The 23,315-nt window shown below is 42.4% G+C and overlaps 1 protein-coding gene across 1 annotated transcript in view; it reads left to right on the top strand.

Moving 5' to 3' along the window:
• The window catches only part of itga5 (integrin, alpha 5 (fibronectin receptor, alpha polypeptide)), a 39,014-nt gene extending 16,435 nt beyond the window's left edge, over positions 1-22,579 (top strand). The window contains exons 3-30 of the mRNA XM_020657697.3: positions 163-263; positions 772-895; positions 1,118-1,179; positions 1,524-1,569; positions 1,662-1,787; positions 1,895-1,939; positions 2,174-2,217; positions 2,445-2,501; positions 3,092-3,144; positions 3,316-3,524; positions 4,044-4,235; positions 4,326-4,371; positions 4,586-4,699; positions 6,025-6,080; positions 6,502-6,659; positions 6,864-7,001; positions 9,456-9,523; positions 11,813-11,963; positions 12,073-12,165; positions 13,333-13,412; positions 13,550-13,630; positions 13,719-13,824; positions 14,128-14,286; positions 14,917-15,024; positions 17,921-18,034; positions 18,690-18,791; positions 18,928-19,050; positions 19,169-22,579. Coding sequence (XP_020513353.1) covers positions 163-263; positions 772-895; positions 1,118-1,179; positions 1,524-1,569; positions 1,662-1,787; positions 1,895-1,939; positions 2,174-2,217; positions 2,445-2,501; positions 3,092-3,144; positions 3,316-3,524; positions 4,044-4,235; positions 4,326-4,371; positions 4,586-4,699; positions 6,025-6,080; positions 6,502-6,659; positions 6,864-7,001; positions 9,456-9,523; positions 11,813-11,963; positions 12,073-12,165; positions 13,333-13,412; positions 13,550-13,630; positions 13,719-13,824; positions 14,128-14,286; positions 14,917-15,024; positions 17,921-18,034; positions 18,690-18,791; positions 18,928-19,050; positions 19,169-19,252 — 2,840 coding nt within the window. The 3' untranslated portion in view covers positions 19,253-22,579. The remainder of the gene's footprint in view (positions 1-162; positions 264-771; positions 896-1,117; positions 1,180-1,523; positions 1,570-1,661; positions 1,788-1,894; positions 1,940-2,173; positions 2,218-2,444; positions 2,502-3,091; positions 3,145-3,315; positions 3,525-4,043; positions 4,236-4,325; positions 4,372-4,585; positions 4,700-6,024; positions 6,081-6,501; positions 6,660-6,863; positions 7,002-9,455; positions 9,524-11,812; positions 11,964-12,072; positions 12,166-13,332; positions 13,413-13,549; positions 13,631-13,718; positions 13,825-14,127; positions 14,287-14,916; positions 15,025-17,920; positions 18,035-18,689; positions 18,792-18,927; positions 19,051-19,168) is intronic.
• The last annotated feature ends 736 nt before the right edge of the window (positions 22,580-23,315 follow it).

Raw genomic sequence — 23,315 nt, 5'->3', positions numbered from 1 at the left:
AAGAAGGGTGAAACTAAAGTCTTAGAGTCTGCTATTCGCCAATTGTCCAGATGTTCACAGGGGTCTGGAAAGAGTTCAGATATTCAATGTCCAACTGATGGAATGCTTTATTTTTGTCAAACTACTGTTGCTTAGTGTCATTTTTCTGTGTTTTTTTCCTAGGGGATCGCACTGTCTTTATCAATGACACAGAACATAAGATCGATTTCAAGTCCCACCAATGGTTCGGCGCCACTGTGCGATCACACGGTGACACAATTCTGGTAAGGCAACACTCTCAGCGATGATTTGGGAAGATGACAAAGAGGGTTAGAGTTTCCACTTTGCACCACACCACTGGTGCTCTCTTCTGTTATGACTCTTGGCCTCTAAGTGGTTAAAAACTTGCTACCTCGTCAGACGTCAGGGGGAATGTGTATTTGTTTTGTCAGAAATTTGTCTTTCACATTAGTGTCCATTAAGATGTTGTCATTCAGGTACAGTTTTCACCTTCTGTCTCGACCCACTGTAAAGAAATGTTTCTGCCCCCCTCTGGGACATCAAAGTTTAGCCGCCTCTTGTTTGGTCTGATTGTCGGGGTTGTGACCTGGGTTGAGTTACATGGTTACCCCGCTCCAGATGTACCCGTGACCTCAGCCCAGGTCTCCTCCTGAGTTCACCGGGGTGTTGTTGCAACTGGAAAAACATCTCCCACCTCAAAGCTCACTCCATACATCAACGCATCTCCTCCCCTCCCCATCTCTCTCTCTCTCCAACTCCCATCTACCCCAGGCCTGCGCCCCCCTTTACTCCTGGAGAACGGAAAAGGATGACCCCCGCTCTGACGCTACAGGAACATGCTACCTCTCAGCGCATAATTTCACAAAGTTTGTGGAGTATGCTCCCTGTCGAACAGGTAACTGTCACCTCTGTATTGTAATCTTTCAGTAATGTTAGCTTTGACAGATTATCGTGTTGATATAACACTACTACTCTGTAATGGAGTTGGGATAGGTTTTTTCCGGTGATTTGTACTGAGTATTATTTCTTGATGTGATTTTATGCCTTGAAACGAGATGTTCTGGATATTTATCACTTTGAATAATTCAAACTACTAAACCACTACTCCTTTTTTCAGAGATCAGTGATGCGATGGGACAGGGCTACTGTCAGGGAGGATTCAGTGCTGACTTCACAACGGTAAATCTGTATTCCTTTTGGGGAACCACCATAAGTTTCTGGCATTATAAGAAAAAACTTTATTTAGATTGAAATGGATAACAAAAGTATAAAGATTCATAATTGGTCATATATAACTTTGAGAGTGATCCAACTAGTCAGCGTTTTAGTCTATAGTAATAAAAAACATAAAGAAATAGTAAATTGGCTTTTTTTGTCATTCAAAAAAAGTAAGAAAAAAGTAGACACACATAGGTATAAATAACTTTTTTCCAAGAACATTCGACTCTCTGATAAAGGACTGTCTATGTAATGACAATCTTTTTCTTTCTCATTATAGTAATTCCAATGTTTTTATCTTTCAGGATGGCAAAGTGGTATTAGGAGGACCAGGCAGCTACTACTGGCAAGGTATGGTGGACAAACAAATCCACTACATTGGAAATCCAACCAAAAAAAACCCCTTTTAAGTTGATCTTAATTCCTCTTTGGTTCTACTTTAGGTCAGGTTATCTCTGCAGCTAAGGAGGACATCATTAAAGCATACTACCCAGGCTATTTCATGCAGTCTGTGGAGAACCAGATCCAAACCAAACAGGTCCAGGCTAAACATGACGACAGCTACCAAGGTAAAGAAGCAAACGTCGGCTTGGCACTTCTATGAAAACTGAAGATTTATCTGTTTTTTCATTTTCTGCCATGCAAGCTAAGACTGTATTTGTACTCTCGCCTACAGGCTACTCAGTTGCTGTTGGGGAATTTAGTGGCGATCAGGTGGAGGGTAAGTCAATAAAGTAAAGTACGTACAGTCATGGCCAATGTTCATTGAGGCGTACATAAGGGAGAACACAGAAATATTACAGCTGAAGTGAACATTAATCGATGTCAGCTACAATATTTTACCTGATTATTGACCTGGAAAGTAGTCACTAATGGAATTCTCTTATCCTCCTGCTGGGTTTGATCTGGATATTTCCCTCCTAAATCTTTGCTATGTTCTCTGTGCCCCTTGCAGATTTTGTGGCTGGCGTTCCAAAAGGACTCAAGCTTTACGGTTCGGTAAGAAAGCTTAATCATCGCTCTCCTTTTTGGCTCTCATTTTGGTGCTTTTAGAATAAAACGCCTGGGGTTAAGATTTGGGGCTGATACAGGAAAAAAGAAAGAAAATAGTCTGAGTGTTATTGTCACAGTGGGATTTATTTTTGCAGCAAATTCCATACCAGAGTCTGTGCTTATATGAGACCATATAAAAAAGACGTTCACCATATGTGGCTGCTGTGTTGCAGGTGTCTATCCTGAACGGTACAGATCTGAAGACCATGATTAACTACACTGGCGAGCAGGTAAGTCTGAGAACTCTTATCTCAAACCTTCAACAAAAAAGCTCCTTCACGCTCCACTTCCTCTGTATTTTCTTTGCCTTTTCATCAATTTGTTGAGTCAGTGTTAGCAACAATAATTTCCTTTGCAGCAGTTTCTTAACTAGATGTTGGTCTCCTTGGTGGTTTGCTGTAAAGCTCAATTATTGAGGGGAAAGAGCAGTCGCAATTTGTGCAAATGGTTCTGGGAATAGAAAAGCACCAAGCTCATTAAAAACAGTGATGATGGATTCAGCTGAATAAATAAAATCACAAGTGAATTTTTGCTTATGCTCTGCATTTCAGACTGTTTCTGCAAAGTTTGTGCTTTTTAGATTAAAGTTCATGGCAGAATATTCAGAAAATTGAACCGACCTGGAACAGAAAGAGTAAAAAAACTGGGCTGAACCTGTAAAACCCATCAAGCCTTCATGTTTCCTTCAATACTCTCGTTTTTCTTTAAGAGCGAGTTTGAAGTTTCGAGTCCAATAATTTCTTTGGTTTAATTTGAGAACAAGCGCACTCTTGACGGTTTTTATGGATTCTGACATTCATGGAAACACTTCTGTTTACAGATGGGATCATATTTTGGCTATGCAGTGGCAACAACTGACATCAACAGTGACGGGTGAGTAGTAAATGTTTTCTTGTTGGTTTTTCCCACCCTCTCTCATTTTCACTTTTGCAGCCAGACAATAAGTTGGCAGAACCCAGATTGGATGCCACCAACAACTCATTAAAGGCGTCGTTTTGTCTGAGCTTAAATGACTTGGTGTGACTTAACTTGACTTGTCTGCAGGATGGCTGATCTGCTGGTGGGAGCACCGATGTTCATGGTCCGAGGCTCTGATGGGCGTCTGGAAGAGATGGGCCGGGTCTATATTTACCTTCAGCAAGGCCTCCTGAACTTGACACTCCTCCTACCTCACCTGACAGGCACGCAGGTCTTTGGGAGATTTGGCAGCACCATTGCCCCGTTGGGAGATCTGAACCAGGATGGTTTCAACGGTAAGAATGAGGGAGTAGTAGGACTAGTGTCATTTTCAATGAAGTATATCGTTTTAAAACTAAACATGGACTTAGTGATTTTTTGAAGTGCACTTAAGTAACAAATTGGCAAATTTGATCAAAAACAAATAAAGGTGACCTAAATAATAAGTACATTTAAGTTACTTTTGAGAGTATGATTATAAATGCTTACAGTCTTCCTTAGTAAACATGAAACCACCAAAAGGAAAGAGCCTAATGTTTTTTTCTTTATTTTAATTACAGCTTGCCCTTTATTCATTTGCTAAAACATTGGTTTATGACCACATACTAGCTGAAGTAATGACATAATTAGCCTCAGATGTACTCTTTTGTTTACTGCTTATTAGCAAACATTTGTATTTAGCTTGAATCCCCGCTGTGCCTTTACTGGCTGTGGACTCGTGTTATTTAGAACGTAGGATTAGCTGGTGTGTTCACTTTTTTGAGGGCTTATTTAATACGACTCTAAAACTTGTTCTGGCTTCTTTCCTTTGGCAGACGTGGCAATCAGCGCTCCGTTTGGAGGTGAGGATCGGCAGGGACTGGTCTACATCTATAACGGATACTCAGGAGGTCTCAGGGAAAATCCATCTCAGGTGATCGCTGGCCAGTGGGCCGCTGGAACTTTCCCTGCCAGCTTTGGATTTGCTCTCAGAGGTGATAAGGACCTGGACATGAATGGATACCCAGGTGAGCGACGTTTGAAGTGTGCAAAGACACTTTCCAACTTTCAAAAGAATCCTTTTGAATGTTTTAATAATCTCTGTCTTTGTCCCCCAGATCTCATCGTTGGTGCGTTTGGTGTTAATAAGGCAGTTCTCTACAGGTTTGTTGTTTTAAATCATACACTTCATGTTATCCTGTAGTCTGTTTGATTAAATCTAGAGTTGATGATGTAAAAAATACTGTATGCTTATATTAATTATTAATGAGAAACTCTAAGGCCAACTTGAGTTTTCATTAAATATGAAACTAAAACTTGCATTTAGCGACATCGCTAACTCAGTGTCTTTCTTCTACATCCTCTTTGTGACCCACAGATCGCGCCCAATTGTAAACACCAGTGCCACTCTGACAGTTCACCCCACTATGATCAACCCTGAGGAGAAGAACTGCATGATCTCCAATGGAAACAACAGCATTCCTGTTTCCTGGTGAGTGTTCAGCTTGTCCAGTAGCAACACTCGGCATCCTGTGGCTAAGGCTTCATTTCTGCTCTGTTGGTATTTGTTTGACCTATCTCCAGAAAGATGGGCTTCCCAATTTCCCCTCACATGCATAAACAATCCAATCCTGCAGGAAGTTCCGATAAGAAATATCCTCTTCATCAGCAGTCACGGTATTAATAACGTACCGTGGGGCTGCTCTTATCTGACCTATTTTCAAAATGTCTCCATATCACACAGTTTCTGTAGCGCAGCATTGAAATAACATGCTGAATAGCAGCATTGTTAGCCCCTTATGGCCTCCTCCAAATGTGCACAGTGTTCAGTTCCAGAAAAGGGGAGAGGAAACAGACGGTTGCTCGCTGCTCGACATGGTTGACACTGCACTCATGTGTCTGCTCCCCCCCCCCCCCCCCCATTCCAGATCCTGATCCATAAAGGAAACTCTTGTATACACATGTGTCTTGATTATACTACGTTGCCTGGCGATGAGGAGTTTTTTGGTGGGGGTGAAAAGGAGAGCACAAGGGATAATGGGAGGGAGGGGAGGGGCTGAAAGTTTTTCTGCTGTTGCTTTGAATGAGATATTGTTTAGTGGTGGAGCACAGCTGGGAAACATCAGGACACGTAGACTCCTGCGAGCGTGCGCAGAAATCCATGCAGACACAAGAGTGAACATATAAAGTTATTGCTACTCCATAGAAGTCCTTGTAGCATGTGCGTCTTTCTGTCTCATTTATCAGCCCTTCTCTCCTTTTCCTTCCTTTTTTCTCTTCTCACTTCCTTGACTGTACCCTCTGTTTCCCTTGTGTGGGTTTACTTGTAAAGGATTGGGGTTTTTTTTGGGGTTGCAGACTATTGGACAGCAGCGGCATGTTGTGCAGCTGATGTCATGGGAGAGAGCTGCAGGCTTATATAGTCCGCCATTGACTGGTCAGCACTGAAACCCGAGTCGTTGGCCCAATTTCACCCTTCTTAACTCTGCTATGCCTTTGTGTGTGGTGGTGGTGGGGGGGGCGGAGGGTGGGAAACGGAGACGCGGCGATTTATCAGCCCGGAAAGCGGTCAGATGCCAGGATGCCTCCAAAAACATTTCTTTCATATTATTCAGTGTTTTCCCATTACGCCTGGTGCCCTGTGAACATGTGGACCATGTAAGGACACAAGCAAAGTGGGCGGTGAGAGAAATTTGGAGAACAAGCGAGGGCATTTAAGGTGTCTTGTGTGAACTTAATATTTGCACAGATTCAATTCCATGAATGAACATGCGGCCCTCATTATCTCATTGTCCTTTTTTTTCTTCTTCAAAACAGCGTCAACCTGAGTTTCTGCATATCTGCAGATGGGAAGCACCTTCCAGACATCCTGGGTGAGCCAACTTTTCTCATCTGCACTTTATTACAAGAGCGGAAACTGTCAAAAAGCCACCACTGGTAATGTTTTCAATCCATAATAGTCTCTAGGTTAAAGTGTTTTGGCAGGTGATGAAGCTTTTCGGTCTGTGTTGTCACAGAAAGACGAGCACAGTATGCCAAACATCTTCATTTATCAGCCTCAAAATCTCTTCAGCTCTCAGTCCCCTTCTGAATCAAGCCATGTTTATTATCTTTAATCACTTCATCCTTTATATACAAGCGTTCCTCGTGCCATTAACTTTACGTTGCATGGACTACATTGTGTGAGCGTCTTGGTATTTATGGCAGTCGTTCTTAACCCTGTCATTAGGTGACTCAAGAGCATTGATCATGCTGTGAATACTCATTTGTGCGTGTGTTTGGTACATGTTGCAGATTTCCAGGTGGAGGTGCTTCTCGATAGCCACAAGCACAAGCAGAAAGGGGCGGTGAAGAGGGCTTTGTTTTTGGATTCACAGCAGCCGTTACAGCAGAAAACTGTGACGGTGAGGCGTGGCGAGCGGACGTGCAACCACACCAAGATCTACCTAAGGGTAAGCAATATTTCATACTAGTAAAAGATGATGGTAAAGATGATTTTCCTTGTTATTGAAGTCATCGAGCAGTCAAAAATCGAAAAATTCAAAGCAGTTAACGTTGTATTTTGTCAAAAACGATCAATTCTAGGTCATTCTTGCAACGCACTCTCACTTTTTAAACTTCAAAACAAACTTTGGTATATGTTTTCCTAACTGCAGGAAGAGAAAGACTTCAGGGATAAGCTCTCCTCCATTTATGTGGCCTTGAACTTCAGCTTGGATCCGTCAGCAGCAGCGGACTCCCAAGGCCTGCGGCCTATCCTCAACTATCAGACCACCAATGTGATCGAGCAGAAGGTACTTTGATGTTCACTCTTCTTCCCCAAAGTCTTCTTTTCAGCAGAGTTAACCAAGCCTGGAGTGATCTTCAGTGAATCCAACATCAATATAAGCTCCCTGAAACTGCACATATGGTTCTAAGATGGTTCAGACTCATTCTCTCTGGACTGATGATAAGAAAATCGGCATCATTCCCTGTAGCACCGGCCAACTTCTCCCTGTTTTCCCCTTGTCCTCGATGAAAGACTGAATCTGTTCCTTTTTAATGTAGCTTCTTAACTACTCTGCTGGGAGAAGGTCCAGGATGTCTGGAAAGCTGTTGTCAAAAAGAAAATGTGAGGCATATGCACAGTGGAGTAAAAACTTCCCAGCAGGCATTGCTCTCAGTCTGTTTGCGTGCATAACAGCACACAGGTGAGCTTTTCTTTCCATGAGATTCAGACACAGAAAGTTAGTAGATTTTTCAAGGCGGGGCACAGCCCATCTGTTTGAAATCTCTCGGCATTCTGCCGCTTTCCTTCAGGCGGTGAGTTGATTTTGCTCGACATGTGGCATCCTCTCAGCTGTGGCACAGCACGCACCATATGTGAGTGCAGCATCAGGAGTATTTGAAAGAATCAGCAATCATCGTAATCGTATCCCCTCCTCTCTCTTTCTTTCTCTCTCTCTCTCTCTCTCTCTCTGTCCTGGTGTGTTTCTCTCTTTTTTCCTGTTGGATCAGAACAAACCCTGTCATTGATGCTTTTCCTCGATATGAAAGCAGCCAGGCCTCTAACAGATGTGGTCCTTTGCTGAGCTGAGACCTTGAGACAAGCCTGGGCTCAAATATTGACGTTAAACCTGAAAAAAAGCCCTTTTTAGCCAAGTGTGATCTGTGTTTATGTGTGAGTAAAAAGGGGAGTGAGGGCCTGCCAACATATTTCATTAATCTTTCTTTGGACCGTGTGAATGAAACAGTGCGTAAACACAGTGCAGGGTGACTTTAATACCACAGCCATGGCCTTGATCAGACACATCATGCCCTATTGATTTCCACATATGTCTTGGAGAATGTGTGGCAGGCTTCGTAACATTTCATACGTCTCTGCCAAACTCTTACTCTCTTTAAGCTGGGTTGAGAATTAAAGAGGGTTGATTTGCTCAGGATTGTTGAACTCTATTCTCCTCTTTAACATATTCCACATGTGTCTATAAGGAGTTATGGCACAATGATGGATCTATTTAGTGTCATAATTCTCAGATCGGCGTCTGTTTGTGCTGAAGCAACTGTTGTCACCTTGAGGAAGCTTGGAAATTGATGAAGTTGTGCATAAATACCCTCATTGTTCTCAAAATGAAAAACATCTGAACACATGAGCGTCAATTTGATTAACGACCTCAGCTCATCTCGCCAAGTGAGCGTTTTGATTCCACTGCTCGCCCTTATTATGTCACATGAAGAGGTCGATGTTGTTGTTGGTGTTGTTGTTTCCCTGCGCAGATGTACAGATCCAACTTAGCATGTTGCTTACCATAGTGTCCATAATTAGAGCCTCATGCATGGTGTAATGACTAGGGTGGGCACTTGGCTCTCTCTAATCTCCTCTTCCATTTCTATTTATTATCCTCATCGTCAGGAGCATCATCGCACTGTCAGAGTCGCAGCGGGATGCAATTTAGCGAGCCGCAGGGCTTTCCCTGCCACACGCTCGGCGGTTATCCACTTACCCAGCCGTGTTTCTGCTCCTTTGTTGTCTTTCCCTCCACTGTAATCTCGAAACCCTCGTTTCTGCCTTTCAGGTCAACGTACAGATCCTATGTCTCTGTATGTTCCTTTAGGCTACAGGCCCCTCCCCTCTCCATATGATCATATACTGCTGTGGTTGGCAGGGTGGCGCAGTGTGTGGTGAAAGTGCGGTTCTCCACTTAGCGCTGTGATGTGGGACGCTGGCGAGAGCAGCGGAGCGTGCAGCTTTGTGCTCAGCTCCACAGCAGTATCTCCTCCGGCACACTCTCCCTCTCTCTCTTGCGCCGGACTCTACCGCCGCTCATCATTTCCTACCCCTTAACGCCACAAACAGAAAGCATGTGTGTGGGTGTGTGTGTTTTCTGGGGACAGCTGGTTTAGGGGAGTGTGTGTTTGTGCGCCTGTTATGACCTCACTGAGTCAGTCATCGTCCCTCTGAGGCACAACATTGTTTTTAACTGTCTGATGGGCAGCGTTGATGTCTGATGTCGTTCAAAGGGATTGCAGTGCAGGTGTTTGTGTGTGTGTGTTTGGAGGTGGTCGAGAGGAAGAGTTGGAATGTATTACTCATACCACATGTTGCATCTTGCTACACTCATCCTGTTGTCTCTTTTTAAAAAATAAATGTGATTTATTTCCTGTGCCTAATTCTCTTCACATGTAAAGCAGTGTGTTTTCACTGCTGGGTCATTGCTCTCTGCAGCCTCTTTTAAAGTTTTTTATCATCCCCTATGTGCATCTTTCAGACTCAAATTCTGCTGGACTGCGGAGAAGATAACATCTGTGTTCCTGACTTGAAGCTGGCAGTGCACGGGTGAGTCTGTTCATTTCCTTATATTTCTCTAAAAAACCCTGAAGCATGTCAAATTCAGGAAATATATCAGAATGTGAACAGTGAGCAGGGTCATAGACACTGAACTCTTCACCTTCACAATAGGAGTGGGGCCTTGGATTTGAGTGCTGTATTGTAAATACAGCTGTTTTTGTTGTTCCACTGCTTTGTTTAGCTTAGCATACCAGAGGGGGGCTGTTAATGGCCTCAGTGTTACAGTAGAGCAGGGATATACCATCCTCTGAAAACAGGAAGCCGCTCTGCTCTACAGGTGCTACAACAAACAAGTTAAGGGTAAAAGACAGGCGAGATGAAAGGGATCAGCTTGGAAAGAGTCCCAACCTCGCCTATGTCTGCAGCCGTCAGGAGCTCGCCACACTTTGATTCGAGAAATCTGCAAGCATTTTCCTCAAAAATAACAGCCTCCCTGATACTCCCTTCTCTCCTCTGTCATTTTGATCTCACATTCCTATATTTATCTACCATCTGCCTCCATCTTTTTTCAATGTATGGCTGATCCATAGCATATGGTACAACTGGCTCAGGGTGTGTGTGTTAGCAACGTGCTACTGCAACTCAAGAAATTGCGCCACAGAAGCTGTCATTACTGAAATCAGAATAATTGCTTGGTGTTTTTGCTCTTTCTCTAGTGCCTAAGTAGTTTGGTATTGACTGAATGGTCATTAGTCAGTGGGGGGAAAACAGATAAATCAATTGGCTATTGACCATATTTGCACACACAACCACTGCTAATGTCACCCTTGGGATATAAGCCAAATGGCGTTCAAAAGAATGATGTTGTACTTTTCTGTTCTAAGTTTGCCCTTATGTCAAAGTAAAACTATTTTTGATAACCCATAAGCTTCCACTCGAAAAAAAAGCTAACTTCAGCACTTAATTCCTTTCTTACATTTTCAATTGATACACAAAACGGCAATAAAAATGTTCACTCCAAGACTTTTGTTGTTATCAAACTAGTGAACAAGCTAACACACTAGCCCTGCCGTCGCTAATGATTACGTACCTGTCCTTCGTTCAACACGATCACGTTGTAGTGTTAGCTACAGTGTAGAATGGATGACAGCTGCTAACTTTAGCACTCAACTACTTCCTTGCGTTCATTTCACATTTACAGTGTTACACAGAACAATATTATTAGCGGCCAATTCTAGCTAATAGTAATGTTAGCGACGATATAGCATACACTTTCCTTTCACCTCGCTTTCTTTTGGCAATGTTAATTGTTAGAATTCTTAAGCTAACACATTAGCCCTGCCGTAGCTAGCAGTAATGCTCCTACTTTTGTGTAGCGTGATGAAACAGTAATGTTAGCCCAAAACGTTGGTGACTGCCGACAGAAATTTTTGTGTTGTCTGACCACCAATGTTGATCTTTCTTGTAACATGGACCAAAGTCCCTTCGGGTTTTCATTATCAATGTCGCAGTTGACTTTCGCCCATTTGGGAAATGGTTGAATAAAATACGTTAACAACTTTTAACCTGGGACACAATAACAGCAGCCGACAACAGAACAACAGTGTTTGAGCCTCCCAACCTGAGCATGACATCAGTATGAGATGGCTGTGGTGTGAATATACTGTTGCTTCTTTTTTTTTTGCACTGCCAAAGCTAATAAACTAAACGACAAAAATATCCCTCAGTGGAGCTCAAAGGTTTTGTGGCGTTTTCAGTTTTGAGCCTTTGTTTGGTTTGAGACGCGCTATGCCAGTTTAAATCAGACGATTATTTACGCTCAGGCTCGGCTTCAGAAATCTTCCCTCTCTCCCTTCCTCTACTTTATAAGAGGGGGGGCTCTAATTAAAAGCGTCTGTGTGGCCCTCCATATGGAATTTCTCATTGTTCTTATAGCTGCAGAGAGAGTGCGAGGGAGTTAAAGAGGGAGAGAAGGCAAGAAAGGGGGAGGTGTTTAACACTCCTACGCTCTGTTATACAGCATGTAAGACTTTATTACCACATCGGAAAAGTTTTGGTTTAATGGGAGGGGGGCTTAGTTAGATAAATCTTGGTGATGTTTTTTTCTGTAGTTGGGCACTTAACAAAATAGAAGCCTGAAATGTTATTGGTTTCATTCAAGCAACAAGGATTTAATGCCCACTCCTCTGTCAGCAAAAACAAACAAAGTCTGTCATTGTTTATCAAACACCATAACACAACTTCAGCCATCTTTATTTGTTTAAGGAGTCCTGACACCCTTTAACCCCCTCTATTGACCTTAATAGTAAATTTCTGTTGTTTTTTTCTGCCCCTTAGGAACAGGAAGGAAGTCTACCTGGGTGATGACAACTCGCTGACCTTGACTTTCAACTACAGGAATGAGGGTGAGGGAGGGGCGTACGAGGCAGAGCTGTATGTGATCCTCCCTCCTGAAGCTGACTACAGCGGTATCGCCCGAAATAATGAGGTGAGAAACGCAAATCCAGGAAAACACTACAACTCCCAGCAACTTATTTACCATTATCATTATTTATTTTTTTGCTGTGGTTTGATCAATGTGTCCTAATTTTTCTCAGAGCCTGACCCAGCTGACCTGCAGTTATGAGACGGAAAACCAGACCCGATACCTCAGCTGTGATTTGGGCAACCCCATGAAGCCTGGTACCGATGTAAGGATAACACAGTTTCTAATAATTTTTCCCCCTCAGGCTTGATGTCTAATATTTGAGAGGATACATTACTGAAACCAAGTGTACTGAAAGTGGTAAAAGGTTGACACACCATCATAATTTCCTGCTCTTTAAAGGAAAAAAAGTTGCATGTTATCCACAGGTTGAGTGTGAACAGCACAGGAAAAGTCAGAATGTGTCAGGAAATGTTGTGACAGGAAGCACAGACTCCATCTGTGCCCTCAGCTCCCTGCTGGGTAGAGTTCCCCTTTTTAATGATGGAGTCACAAGCTGGCACGCTTTTAATAGGTCTGTGGAGGAAAACCATCAAGTATGTGTTAACTGGAAGAGATGACTAGACTATTCAATGTTCAAACTTTGTGTTCCTGAAGAATCAGCTCCCGTGTTCTTGTGTAAGATTATCAGATTGTAGCATTATTAGTTTAAAGGTAATGAGTTCCCAGACTGACACACCCAACAACATAACATACCTTGTAAATTATGAGATTATGAGGAAAGCCTGAGAGCATTTTTTAGGACAAAGTAACCTCATAGTGACATTCTATAGTTTTAGTTTAGATATATAAAAATAGTCTTTCCTTTATATTTCTTGTTTATAATTGCAGTCCCATCTAATTCATGTCTATAAACGGATATCTGTGTGCAAACAGCGGCTAAAACTCTGCTCTAAGATCGTGCTCCTCAACACAAATCACTTCCTCACTTCTCAAGTTGCTAGTCGAAATGTTAACTATGGCAACACAGTGTGAGCCTTTATCGCTAACTGCTGATCACGCCAAAAGCCCTGATAAGTTAGCTCCCAGAGGCTGTGTCGTTGAAAGGCGCTGCTTTTTGGTTTCAAGATGTTTCTTGTCCCTCATGTTTGCTATTTGATGAACGTTTTAAACAAGTTTCCCAACACCATTTTGAATTTGGAAAGAGGATACAACCTAAGCTCGAATCTGCCAAAGACAATTATAATTGTTTTAAAGAAATGGAGACAACCCAGAGATTTTTTTTCCCCTTAGTCTTGAGTCATTTCAGCCAGACCTTTCCTTATGGAGATAAATCTGGCTATCCAGAATGAGGTAAATGGAAAATGTTATTTTCTGTGATCTACCCTCCCTTATTTAAAGATGATGATTAATGTGCTGGATCTCTTCGCAGCTGTGGGCGGGTCTGCGTTTCACGGTGCCACGGCTGAAGGACTCACACAAAACTGTCCAGTTTGATCTGCAGATTCGCAGGTACAACTTGATGTGAACATATAACAGAGAGGCCAAAGGGATCTTTTGATTCGGCTTCAGATTCACAGACTTTGACGCCTGGAGTGATTCCAGTGTCAGCTAATCAAATCTTTTTCTTCTTCTCTTTGTTTCAACAGCAAAAATGAGAACAATTCCCACAGCGAGGTTGTCCCCTACAAGCTGGAGGTGGTTGTTCAGGCTGATGTCATTCTTCAAGGGTGAGTTGAGTGTTAAGACTAACTCATTTGATCTTTTTGGAATTTCATTAAGCCTCGAGTTCTCACCGCCTCTCTTCTCTCTTTAAAGCGTGTCTCGACCAGATAAGGTCTTCTTCCCGCCGGCCAACTGGAAAGTGACCAAAACCCAAGAGGTGGAGCAGGACGTCGGGCCTGCAGTGGAACACATCTATGAGGTAATCAGCTGTATTTCTTAGCTGTAGCCAGGCAGACTCAGTGTGGCTGAGAGGAATAAAGCAAGTCGAGTTCCTAAATCTGCAGAAAAGAAAAACTTAAGAAAACACATTAAGATAAGGCGTTGGGATTTATTTTCTTTCTTGAAAATTCCCTTTTTTTTGTGCGTGAGAATGAACAAAAGGAAATGATTTCTGTTTCAGGATGGGAAAGATATGTTACCCCCTCTGAGCTACAAGTAAAATATGAGAGCAATCAAGCTGCTCTTATAATTCACAGACTTAACTTTCATTTCCTTCTTCCAGCTTGTAAACAACGGGCCCAGTCGGATCAGCCACACCCACCTCGAACTCCGCTGCCCCCTCAGTGTGCAGGGCCATACCATCCTTTACCCACTGGAGTTCTCCACAGAGGGCCCCATCAACTGCACAGCCGACAAACACATGAACTACCTACACCTCAAAGTGAGTCGTCTCGCATGAAAACACACACCTCTCGGGTTCATGTGAGGCAAACATCCCCCCACTGATTCCCAGTTAGATGTATGATTAACAGTTGGCTCTCTGCTGGTTGCTCCACACCCACCTTCCTCCTCCCAGCTTCTCAGCCCCACCCAGGACACTTGCCCCACCACACCTTTGAAGTTGCAGCTCTTCCCTTTGCCCAGCACAGCGTGATGAACCACGTCAGACAGCAACACACACACACACACACACACACACACACACTTATATAAAGTTGTAGCTTTGGGATTTGGTGTAGCTTTGGGATTTTGTGGGGAAGCATTTGGTGCATTTGTTTGTGTTTACTTGACATATGTTGTGCAGGGCTGTTGGTGGTCATCCATCTTAGCAGTAATCTAATGGGGTTTTTTTTCCCCTGGTGAATTGCTAAGTACTGTTTGTTTCCAAGAGAATCCAGGTGGAGTCGAGCTCACATGCTTTTGATTAATGACAAAAAGCCTCAAGGTCATGCTAACATAAGCTCTCATATTGACAGAAAGGGTGGTGTGCTCTCCTGCCTGCTGAGGTCACTTTCTCTGTAATCCTAATAGTTTGTGTGTTTGTGTGTGTCTGTGTTCTCTCCTCCCTTAGCTCCAGCGCACATCCACAGAAGCACCGATCCTCGCGCTAAAGGCTCACGATCACCGAGTCGAGAGGAGAGACGTCAACAGAAATCAACTTGCTCATTTGACAAACTTGGTAAGTCGCTTAAAAAAAAAAGGGAAATTCATGATTCAAATACAAAGGCTTCCCATTAAAAGTCAATGATTCAATACACTCCCAGGAAGACCACAAGTTGTCACATATTTTGTCAATTGAATCACGGCGCTCTTGTTTCTGTGCACAGATCAGTGCAGAAGCAACAGATCAGAAGGCCTCAGATTGAACTGTCACATGATGACTTTTCTAGAGTTTATTGTGTTACCCAGGTTTTACTAACTAACAACCACACCCCCTGGCAACACAGCTTTTTGTTTTCAGATAAGTCCTTCATTCAGAAAACATTATTTCATTAAAGCTTTGCCTTGAACAGCCCGCTCCTACACATAGACATACACCATATTGTATGTGTGAATGAACACCACCAGGCCAATAGGTGAAGTCTAATGTAATAGTTGACTTTGAAGTGAGGGAATGAGGAGATTGAGTTAACAGTTAAGAGGTCATGTGTTTATGTTGTTAAAACTCTTTTATGTGTCACTTCCAGACCAGGTCAGGACGAAAACAGACGCTTTAAACAGTAAATGTCGCTCCATCACTTAAAGTGAAGTGTAGAGGTCTGCATCTATTTTGGTCAAACTGACCCTGTTCTTATATGAGGCTCCTGGGATTGGCTAATTAGGTTATGATGTCGTTAAAAGGGAGGGGTCAGAGGGTACAGGCTTGGTCCCCTTGTGGTGATTAATATTAAAGAGTCTTGAGTAGTGGTGTAGGGTAAGGAGGCTGAGGGGGCAGAGGAGGATTCTTAACAGTGAAGCAATGGTTACTTCACAGACCGCTCTGTCATTTTCAGCTCTGGGTGTTGTGAGGCCCCTGAGCACCCCCCCACACACACACACACACACACACACACACACACATACACACGCACACTGGCCCTATTGATCCACCCAGCTGCAGGTAGCTCCTCGCTCTGCCTCCGTCTGTGGATACCTGCGTCAACCAAAGCGCTCTTTGTCCCCTTGCCTGTCGCTTCTAACTGTGCTCGTTTATCACCCATGTCCAAACGGCACGTTAGCATGAAGGACCCCATTCTCCCGTTTTCCCCAAGTCTGCACTTTTTGTTTTCAACGCCGGTGAGGACAGAAATCTCTGTTCAAAGTGTCTCCTGATCAAAGTGTGTTGGAGTTTAGCGGTGCTTGGTTGAAGCTGTCAAATGAGGTCACAGTGAGAGACTTTTTAAAATGACCTGCTGTCTTTGAAGAGCTCAGCTTTTCATTAAGAACAAAGGACGAGCTTTAACAGCAGTAATCATCAAAAATCATTTTTTAATAATAAGGATACTTTATAAAAACGGTTTTCCAATACTCTCAGGGTTGTTATAGTTGATTTTTGTAAGTATGGAGAATGTCACATTGATGTCATTCTCTGTTCTATGTTGTGACCAATGGCTCTGCAATGATCAGTAATTGGAGAATAGATCATTTGATAGCCACATAAAGAAAGTACTTAGGGTTGCCAGTTTGTTTAGGAGTTCATAAAAGTCATCTTTTCAGAGGATGGATCAGTTCTGAAAAACCTGCAGAGAAACCACTGAGTGTATAAAACATGCACGTAGTTTCAGTGATGTCACCCATTGGTTTCTGAAGCCATATCATGAAGGTCCCCATATTGGAAATGCTACCTTCACCTAACTTTCAATCAATCTAGTCACAGGCAGAGACGTGGAGCTGAGGTGGGGCTCAAGCCTTGTGGCAAACAGCTGACACCTCCACCTGTCAATCACATCAGAATGTATGCAAATGAATGCCTGACTGTTAGCTTCAATATAATCAAAACAGAAGAGTTAAAAAAAACTCCCTGTACGGTTTTTACCAACCAAAATATGACCTACAGAGCTCCCAAAACTGGTTCTTGAAATAAACTCTAATAAGGAGTTGATTTGATTTTCTCTTATTGTATTTTAGAAATATGGCTGCAGCTTGCCAGCTCATGAATAATCTGTCCAGCACCAATAATGTCCTGCTGATTTGTTGATTCATCCTTCAAACCAAGTGATTCAAAGAATCATCTTTTGAGCACTTTTATAAAGTGTCAACCTTTGCAGGTCCTTTGTGTACAGATGCTGCATAGCAAGGCCAACACTTAATTTGATCAATCTATGGGAACAGCCTCTGTGGCCCATGAAGCTCCAGATCTTGACCACATAATCCCACCAGGGAGGAAATGTGGGTCTGAGGCATCTTTGGCACCGCTCCATGTTTGAGTCATTTCCAGAGACCTAAGCAGCCCCGGTCCCCGCGGGCATCAGGGAGGTCCACCACGAGGAAGTGGATTGATACGCTCTCTGTCTGTCTTGAATACCCTCATTAAGTCTTAGACTGATGAGCCTGAAGGAATGAGGCAGGGTCTCGCCTCTCCTCCTGTGTTTGCCCTACTTGCTGTAATAAGTAAACTAATGCGATCCCGCAGGAAACCCTCTGAAACCTCTGTGTCTGGTTGGTGGTCGAGCTCGCAGCAACAGCTCTGAAGCACAGTCTGCACATGTTTTACAATGTAAAAAGTATCAAGCGGCATTATGGGGATCTAATTAAGACTGAGTATTCTACAGTCTTGGGGAAAACGGGTTGGTTTCAGCGGTTGGGCAATAATGTGGAGAGTGGCGCATGCTGCATTTTTACAGTCTCATGACATTCCTTCAATCTAATTTGAAGCAGGCGTGGAATACAGATCATAACATTGGCCTCTTTGTTATACTTATTCAACATGTAGCATTAACACGGCTGTTATTTGCCCTTCAAACATTTTTTTTACTTTCTGTATGACTTCACCTGCAGGTTAGGTTTTGTGTGGAGAATAATCTTCATGTGTGCAACCAAATGACTATTTAATCTTCTCATGCATTAAGTAAACTCTTTTCTCTCTCTTCCTGTAGTCCTGTTCTAACGCTGAGTGCTGGACGCTGCAGTGCAAAGTCGGTCTTCTGGAGAAGGGGACTACAGCGATCCTCAAAGTACGATCCCGCGTCTGGGCCGAGACTTTCATCGAGGTTTGTCAGAGATGACTCTCGCTGCACATACACTGTTCATTTACACGTGTGACCACTAGACAACAAAGAGAAGGCTGAGGAAGAAGCCTTCAATATAAAAGAGTCGTCACCCCACACGTCACTGTGTATTTTCTCAGGTCAGACCTTGGCAGGAACAAAGAAGCTGTTCTTCATTTAGCCTCAAAGAAGGAAACGCAGAGAGTTAAAAACCTTAAATGTGGTTCTGGCACAGATACAGAGCTGCAGCAGTCGGTCTCACATATTTGTTGATGTTGACTGGGCCCCAGCATTGATTCTGGATCTGTTTTTAATAACTGAGCTGCCAGTTTCTGCACGGTCAGACACATAACTGTCCCAACAAATGTGACAACAGTTGCTGAGTGAAGCTGACTGCAGATTCTGCAATTTTTGGAATCTGTCATATGTGCCATGTTTTAGCTACAGACTGTTTACACACCCTGCCTGCTGTAACACATGGCATATTTGTGAATGCGCTGGAAATTCATGATCTAGTTTCACTGCCTCTCTCACGATAGGAATGCTGAAGTGAATTTCTTCTGAAGAACACACACAGTCTTTGTTGCCACCTAGTGTTTAACTGGTGTACTGCATGTGTCTGTTTTTTCTTCAAACCTCGTGTTGTTGGCTCCTTCAGAGATCCTACAAGCAGTATGTGATGGAGTGCCTGTCCAGATACAGCGTGAAGACGATGCCATACGCCATCCTGCCCAAACATTCTCCAAGTGGACACAAAAAGGTACTTTTGATTTTTTTTTGTTTGTTTGTTTTCATTCATTGGTTAATCATCCCAGTGGCCCTACTTCAAACGGAGGATCCTGTTGATTTTAACTGTTGAGTTAATCTGAAAAACATCTTTCCTTTTTTGCCCTCAGGTGGTGACCCCAATTGTGTGGAACAAGCCTGATATCGAGAACTCGGTTCCTCTGTGGATCATCATATTGGCCATTTTGGCTGGTTTACTGCTCCTGGCTCTGCTAATATACGTCCTATACAAGGTCAGTGCTTATGCATGGAATTATTTAATATAGTATAATCAATAACCATTCAAATTAACTGATGCGTCCTGTTCCTATTCCTAATTTCTGCTTGTCTAAAAAAAATGTTTTCTTGCAGTTCGGCTTCTTCAAAAGGTCTCTACCGTACGGCACGGCCATGGAGAAAGCTCAACTCAAACCACAGGCTGCCTCCGAGGCCTAGGCGAGCGAACGGAACCACAGTACATGGCCGTATGATTGCAATGGAGAAACTCGATGGATGTAGAGTGGATCAGGATGCAGTTGCGCGAAAGAGAGACCACTGGAACTCCACTGTGCTGCACTAGAAGAGACAAAAATCCAAAGTTCTCCAAGCCAAATGAATGTTTCTTTTTCTTTTTTATTTATGTTTTTGATGGCAGGTTGGGATTGTTACCAGAACAGAACTTTCTCTCAATGCCTCGAGGCTAACATGAGACTGAACATGTGGGAAGTGACTACAGTAGAGGCGCAGGCTACAATCAAGTCGCCTGTTGGGGTGTCATTATGTGGTTTCTTGTGATGGAGAGTTCTGTGTTAGCCTTGTTTTGGTGCTAATGATCTGATGCTTTCACATGTAGCATGAGGCAGCCAGGAGCTGTGATTTATGCTGCCAGCTGAGGCCTGAAAGTATCTGCCTGGTGTCTCCTGAACACGGGGTTTTATTGACAGAAGATCAGTAAACAGGTTTCAGTTAAAAATGCAAAGTCAGCCCAAAGCAGAGGTTTATTACCTGCCTAGAGTTTCAGGCCGAATCCAGTGATAACTCATTTTTTGTTTAATATTTAAGTATTACGTAATTCAATCCCTTTTCTGCTTCTACTCTTGCCTGATGCATGCTGGGAAAGGCTAACCCAGCACCCCTGCGACCCATGAGCAGGATAAAGCGGCATAGAAAAGCGCACGGATGGATGTCTCTGAACTGTTCATGATAATGATCTCTCTCACTCAGGTTGGTGGGCAGCGCTGGGTTGTTTTTGCACTCAAAGGAAATCTACTGATTTAAATCCAAAGACACCTGAGACTGACTGACTGACTGACCTTCCTTTGAGTTCTTATTTTTGACTCCTACTGATGAATGAATTTTGTTGGAATATTTCTGTCCTGTTTTTGCTCATGTTCAGAATTACCAGTGTTAGCGTAGTCAACTGGGATGGGGGACTGGAACCACCACAGACCTGTGGAACCTCACAGTGGGCCTCGGAGCATTGTGGTGCTTCTGCAAAAGAGCATTTTTTTTTGCTGTTTTGACTCCTGCTTGATTTGGAAACCCACGTGCAAGCAAATGACTTTAAAAGAAAACCACACATTTATAAGCAATGCTGTGTTGAAGTCTTGATCCAAAGAGGGGACAATCAGCTGTTCTGTAAGAGCAGGCAGGATCAATGCTTCCTTTTCAAGTGGGAAGGATCCATTTTGAGGTCACAGTGTGTGTTGCTGTGTACTCTCGAGTTATTTCTGAGTAAAAGAAGACCTATTCTTAGCTTAGAAATGGCAGAAATCCCACTTCCAAAAGGGCTGCAGGGACTGAACATGTAAATGCTTTGTGTTTTTATGTACATAGATTTGATGTGCCTTAAATGTTAATACTTCATGCCTGTGGGTTAGCGTTAAGGGATGTGTGAGTTTGCATGTATGTAAGTGTGACTACATGCATTTGTGTGAATGGTATATTTATGAATGTTTGTTTTCGGTATGAGCTGGTTATTATCCGTCCCACTGCTTCGTCTCGTTTGTCCCCGTCACCTCTGTAGCTTCAGATGATAGAGGTAAAGCCATTCTGTGTGCCTAATGTTCATTATATCATAAAGACGGTCAATATTCATGATTCAGGTAGCAAATATAATACCAAGAACCTCAGTGGAAATCATTTTTAAAAAAGCTGCCGTCCAGATATTTTAGCGTCCAACAGGATGTTGTGAACCTCGAACAAAGGGATAACAACTAGGCACTGGGAACTCAATGTTGTTTGGAAGTGCAATATTTATATTCACTCTTTTCTTTTTTTCTTTTTTAACAGTGCTTTCTTTTGTTTTTATGTTTTATCGTGTGAAAAAGAAAACCATCGAACATTTTGTGTCATTGTCCGTCATAAGCACAATCAAAATCATGTGTGAGGTTCAGCTTTCTTCACTGTCACATGCTTTCTCACTAAGTGTGATTTGTTTTGCTCTCCACTACAGATGTACTCACCACTTAGGGTTGTCAAAAGTAGAATTTTAAACTTTGATATGATACTAGTTCAAATCCAACTATTTTGACACCTGTTTCGATACCATGGCAACAGAAAATAGAAGTCCTAGACATCAGGCTCCTGCACACATTGCGCTATATTGGTGCCAATGTAGTTGTGCAATTTAGACTGTGCAGAAGTTTGCATGCAATTTTTAACAGATTCACATCTGTCCTACACATGTGTCTCCTGTGAAATAGATGTTTCTTTTTTTAAAGCTTTTGTGCTTTTTAATCAAAAAGTCTTGCAGATTGTATCGTTTTAAAACACGAGGTATCGAAAAGTTTTGACATTTCTGACAACCTTACTCACCACTTCACGGCTGGACCACTTTTCTGATCGTACTGAGCTTTTCCACACAACAGGCTGACACAGAAACCAAAGAACTGCAGAGTCAAATATCTGAGTTGAGCTCTGGTATGTTGAAATCATCGGCTATTTTTTTGTATGCGCTCTGCAGCTGCACCTGTCCAAACACCAACGTGATACTAACCATATGTTCAACATTTGTTTCCCTCATCACACTCTTTTCCCCCTTTCCTATAAGACAGTGATTTACTATTTCGTCAAACGATCCACAAAATCCCCATTTGGTTTTTCATTTAAAAAAACATTTAACATTGCATTTGTCAAGTTTGTTCTTTCAACTGAACATGTCAGCCCATTATTTATAACGACAGGGGATACATTTTTTTTCTTCTTCCTCCATGTTACATCAGGAGAAGGCACTGGTTTTTATATTTAATTTCACATGTTTAAACACATTTTCGCTCTCCGGAGACTTCCATCAAAGAAGTTGTACATATTTATGACAAGGAGAGTATTTTTTTGAATTCAAAGGAAAAACTGATTTGTTGTGAATTTTTTCTCACCCCATATTGGGGGGAACATTTTCTCAAGGGGGAGGTTGTTGGTTTTTTTTTTTTTTTTTTTTTTACTTGTAATTGTTTGTACTTTAAATAAAATATTTCCCTTTTTAGAAACTTTTGTGCTTTCATTTACCCACACATAGAGGTCACTACAGTGAACAGCTATTGAGAAGCCTCTTCTACTAAACACACTGGTTTTGATGGTAAGGCTGCACATCAACCACTTCAGTGGACTTCACCCTGTATTCTGCCACACACTGGCCACATGTCATAAGTGTACCACAAACTTCTGATGGCCTAATGCCATGCTGCTCAGGGATGTAGAAGAGCATTAGGGTGATCATTTTTTGTGACATTAAGTACAAACTAAGGAGCAATGAACCTGGGAACATTTCAGATTATTGATTTCATGCGTGGAGAAAATTAGGATTTATCATTGTTTTTTAAATTTGGTGTCATGCATTGTTGGCTATATTTCAATTACAATCAACAACATTGTTTTTGACTTGGCTGTTCTTGAGAATACTTCATCTGGAGTTCAATTTTTTTAAATATACATTAATGGATTTATGTTGTTAAGTAGGGCACTCTTGCACTTCAGCCACTCAACAAATGGAGGTCATTGCTCTCAGAGAGGGACCTCAGACATTCAAAGTATAATTCAGTGGACTGCTTCTCTCAGAAAGGATCCAAAGAAAGTATTGGAGCACATAAATCAATTAAGGCCAATAGATTAAAGTGCAAAGGACTAACGTTTCGACAAACTTTCTTTGGATCCTGCCTGAGAGAAGGAGTCCACTGCATTATATAATTGTATTGTTAGTTATCATCAGTGTGTTTCTTTTGGCAGAGCTCAAGTCTCAAATCAAATTCATGCTCTCCCATTAAATGTCTGCTGTTGTGATATTCTCGCAGCCTCCTGGCAAAAGCTGTTGAATTAGTTTGATCACCTCAATCGCATCTTTTTCCCATAGAAAGAGAGTTAAACTTCAAAACTCAATTTCAAGTACTCAAATGGATTCTCTGGACCACAGAGGGCTTTCAAGTAGCTTGCTCAGAGTGATGAATATTGAAAAGAAGATGTCACTTTGCATGCCCTTAGAAGTGAAAAACAAATATTGCTGTCTTTAATGCGTCATGCATGA

The sequence above is a fragment of the Labrus bergylta genome, chromosome 12 (genome assembly GCF_963930695.1).
Source record: "Labrus bergylta chromosome 12, fLabBer1.1, whole genome shotgun sequence".
In the NCBI taxonomy this organism is placed as follows: domain Eukaryota; kingdom Metazoa; phylum Chordata; class Actinopteri; order Labriformes; family Labridae; genus Labrus; species Labrus bergylta.
The sequence above is the reverse complement of the archived record's forward strand: the minus strand, read 5'-3'. Positions and strand labels throughout refer to the sequence as shown.